At 38.7% G+C, this 3,125-nt stretch overlaps 1 protein-coding gene across 1 annotated transcript; it reads left to right on the top strand.

Annotated features, from left to right (window-relative positions):
* The first annotated feature begins 1,354 nt into the window (after positions 1-1,354).
* On the top strand, positions 1,355-2,903 carry tmem230b (transmembrane protein 230b). Its single transcript, XM_079555880.1, has 3 exons — positions 1,355-1,563; positions 2,390-2,512; positions 2,593-2,903. The coding sequence occupies exons 1-3, from the start codon at positions 1,468-1,470 to the stop codon at positions 2,731-2,733; spliced, it is 360 nt and encodes a 119-aa protein (XP_079412006.1). The 5' UTR covers positions 1,355-1,467; the 3' UTR covers positions 2,734-2,903.
* Positions 2,904-3,125: the final 222 nt, after the last annotated feature.

Genomic DNA, 3,125 nt, shown 5'->3' with positions numbered 1-3,125 from the left:
CACATAGTTTTTCCATGCTGAGATATGTTCTTACCTGAGCTTAGACGAGTTGATACATACCTGTATTATCTATGTGCGTGCCCGTGGAAGTGCGTGGTAGCTTCCAACTCCACCCCCGTTTGGAGCTATAGGAATACATTGGGAGAGGTCACATGCTAACAACATGACTGACCAAACAGGTACACATCAACTCGTCTAAGCTCAGGTAAGAACATGTTTCAGAATGTAAAACGGTGGCCTGTTTCTTTAAGCGGCGTCATTTTGATCTCTAAAACAGATGTAGATCTTCTCGTGCTCCTTGTTCTCTAGAATTATTTTATTTTTCCCTATTTTTTGTTGTTGCCATTAACAGTCGCTCAAAAAGTTACTCACAATACTCAAGTAACATTTTCTCCAAGTACTTTTTCATTTTTACTTGAGTAATTGTTTGGGTCACTACTTTTTATACTCTTACTTGAGTAAATATTTCGGATACTCTACCCACGTCTGACCCCCCCCAAATTAAAACAATCATGGGACCACTGTAATAGGCGCTGATAATAATGAAGCAAGCAGAAAAACATTTAGCAATCTGGTTTAATAATCATGTATATCCATAATTTCTATTGTGTTATAATAAAGAATTACAGTGTCCATATTTCAGGGATTTATATCTTGTCACCATCTTCCAGCTCAGTGCTTCGTGACCTCCTCCTGACCCCCACTTCGGGAACCACTGGCTTTAGTCTATAGGCCAACATGTTAGGGTGAGGGTATAGCAGACCAGTATGGCGATCTGGAAGGAGGAAAGGGGATAGGCACTATTTTATTGTTTTACTTTTTTGGGCTCCCCACCCCTTCTAATATGGGTGGTGGTGATGATGACAAAGGTCTTTTTTCATCAGCCTGATTTTTTTTTATCAAGCCTATGTATAATAATATTTTTTATAGACCTATAACATACATAAATCTATTGACAACATTTTGTGCTCAGCCATTGTCAGTGAGTCAGCGCCTGAGATTGCAGTAGACTGTTTGTTTAGTGGCGTCAACTCTATCTCTTGAGACGAGCGAAGAGCACGAGCCACAGTTTGGTAATAACACTTGCCTTGGAGAGCACCCCCGGAAATGAACATCCACACAAAGAAACGAATGTTGACATCTCAGACAGTCTTCAAGCCCACTGCTGCAAGGTGTCTGTCTGCAGCACGGATATAATCAGAGCCCCAACAGCGCCCTCTAGAGTCTGTGTGGACGTAATACATCGGCACAGAGTAGGAGGCTTCTGCGCATGTGCGGAACAGGAACAGTGGCTTTGTCAACAAGGAAGATCTCTGTGCACTTCATACCTGTGGTCTTACCTTCACAACTTTTATTCGTGTCATGGCATTATTGTGATCTGTTTAGAAGTTGCAGTGCGTTGTAGTGTCCTTTGAACATATAGGCACAGTATTGTAAGCTATCTGGTCGTAACCCTATTGTATTAACATGCCTGCTCGTAACGTGGTTTCCGATAGCTTTTCCAACAGCAAAGTCAGATACTCACGATTGGCCACTGACGATGACGGATACATTGATTTACAGGTATTGTATTAATACAGTAAATTCCCTTGACTTTTTTTTAATAATGGCATGATGGGCTTAATGCACGTGACAGAGTAGATACTACCACCTACTGGCAAAATAAAGACATGTGTTTATGTTTATGTTGGGTTATTTATCTCATTCTTTACTTAATTTCAGGGATCGAGCATATTAATAAACATCTGTAGATATGCCAGTGTATTGCCACAGTGACATTATTCGTCTCTGACTATGTAACACACAGACAACACAGTAGCTTCTTATTCAGAGACCATTGAGACAAATAGACACATTTTATTGAGTCAAAAAAATTGTTTTCATTTTGCCTTTGGTACATGAGTAAAAGTAATAATACTTCCCGCCCACTGCCAACCTTGCAAAAATAGTTTATTAGGCTTTGGTCGACATTTTGGTCCTGAGACATGACTGATGAAGGTCTCAGGTTGACCAAATCCTAATAAACTATTTTTTACGAGGTTGACAGTGTGCGGGAAGTATTATTATTTTTACTCATGTACGCTGGGATTTACCCTCATCTCCAACGCACCTGCCTCTGGTAATTGATGTGCAAAATTTCTCTCTAATTTCTGCCATTGGTATATGAAAAGACAAAACATAGTGATCATTGAAACAGGCAAATATATGACTCTTTGTGTGTGGCTGTGCTTAGTTTAAAAACAAAGAAAAAAACTCTTTAAAAAAACGTATATATATTATATACTATGGGACTTGAACTTTCAGTGGAATGTTTTTTCAAAATGCACTAATAAGAGGAGAAAATACTAGGCTTGTGAGTGTGTAATTAAATACTTTTCTTTCTTTGCAGTTCAAAAAGAGCCCACCCAAAGTGCCGTACAAAGCCATAGCGCTCGCCGCTGTTCTCTTCTTAATAGGGTCTTTGTTGATCATAATCGGTGCCCTTCTCCTCGCTGGCTACTTCGGAATCACTGTAAGAACCTTTTATTTCACAAACTGAACATTATATGCACATGTGCATTACAATAAACAAACATTTCTGTACGTCTTTAGCACTCAGACAGAACTGTTCCTGTTCTCATCATCGGGATCCTTGTCTTCCTGCCTGGAATTTACCATCTACGGATAGCTTATTATGCATCAAAAGGCTATGCAGGCTACTCCTACGATGATATACCAGACTTTGATGACTAATCTTGATTTTAACTGCTTAAGTCAGTTTAAATGATTGTTAGATCATCGAACTTGCAGCCAGAATGTAACTAATCTCTCTGAGGTTAAAAGTACTTGCTCATGTTGATTTACTTTATAAGTTTCTTTTGTATTTAAATGGTAAAAAACTGAGGTAAGAAATATTTTTATTTTCAGAACCCTGGCTGTCGCTTTTATTATATTAAAAAATGCTTATTATTACTTGTATAGTTGAATGAATTACAAAACGAAAATGCATTGTGCAAATTAAAAGTATAAATGCTTCCGGATTGCATTTTAGACACGTTTTTTCCCTCAGAGCTGAATCTGTCTTGGAACGTTCCTTGTGATTAATGCCAATCCTTTGATCTCCATATGGTTCACCTGGCACACAG

This window comes from Gobius niger (assembly GCF_951799975.1).
Source record: "Gobius niger genome assembly, chromosome: 1".
NCBI classification, from domain to species: Eukaryota; Metazoa; Chordata; class Actinopteri; order Gobiiformes; family Gobiidae; genus Gobius; species Gobius niger.
Note: the sequence above shows the minus strand (reverse complement) of the source record. Positions and strands in the feature narration are given on the sequence as shown.

Coding starts and splice junctions, on each gene's coding strand:
- tmem230b (XM_079555880.1), top strand. CDS start 1,468: ATGCCTGCTCGTAACGTGGTTTCCGATAGCTTTTCCAACAGCAAAGTC. Junction 1,564..2,389: donor ACGGATACATTGATTTACAG/GTATTGTATTAA, acceptor CTTTCTTTGCAG/TTCAAAAAGAGCCCACCCAA. Junction 2,513..2,592: donor CTGGCTACTTCGGAATCACT/GTAAGAACCTTT, acceptor GTACGTCTTTAG/CACTCAGACAGAACTGTTCC.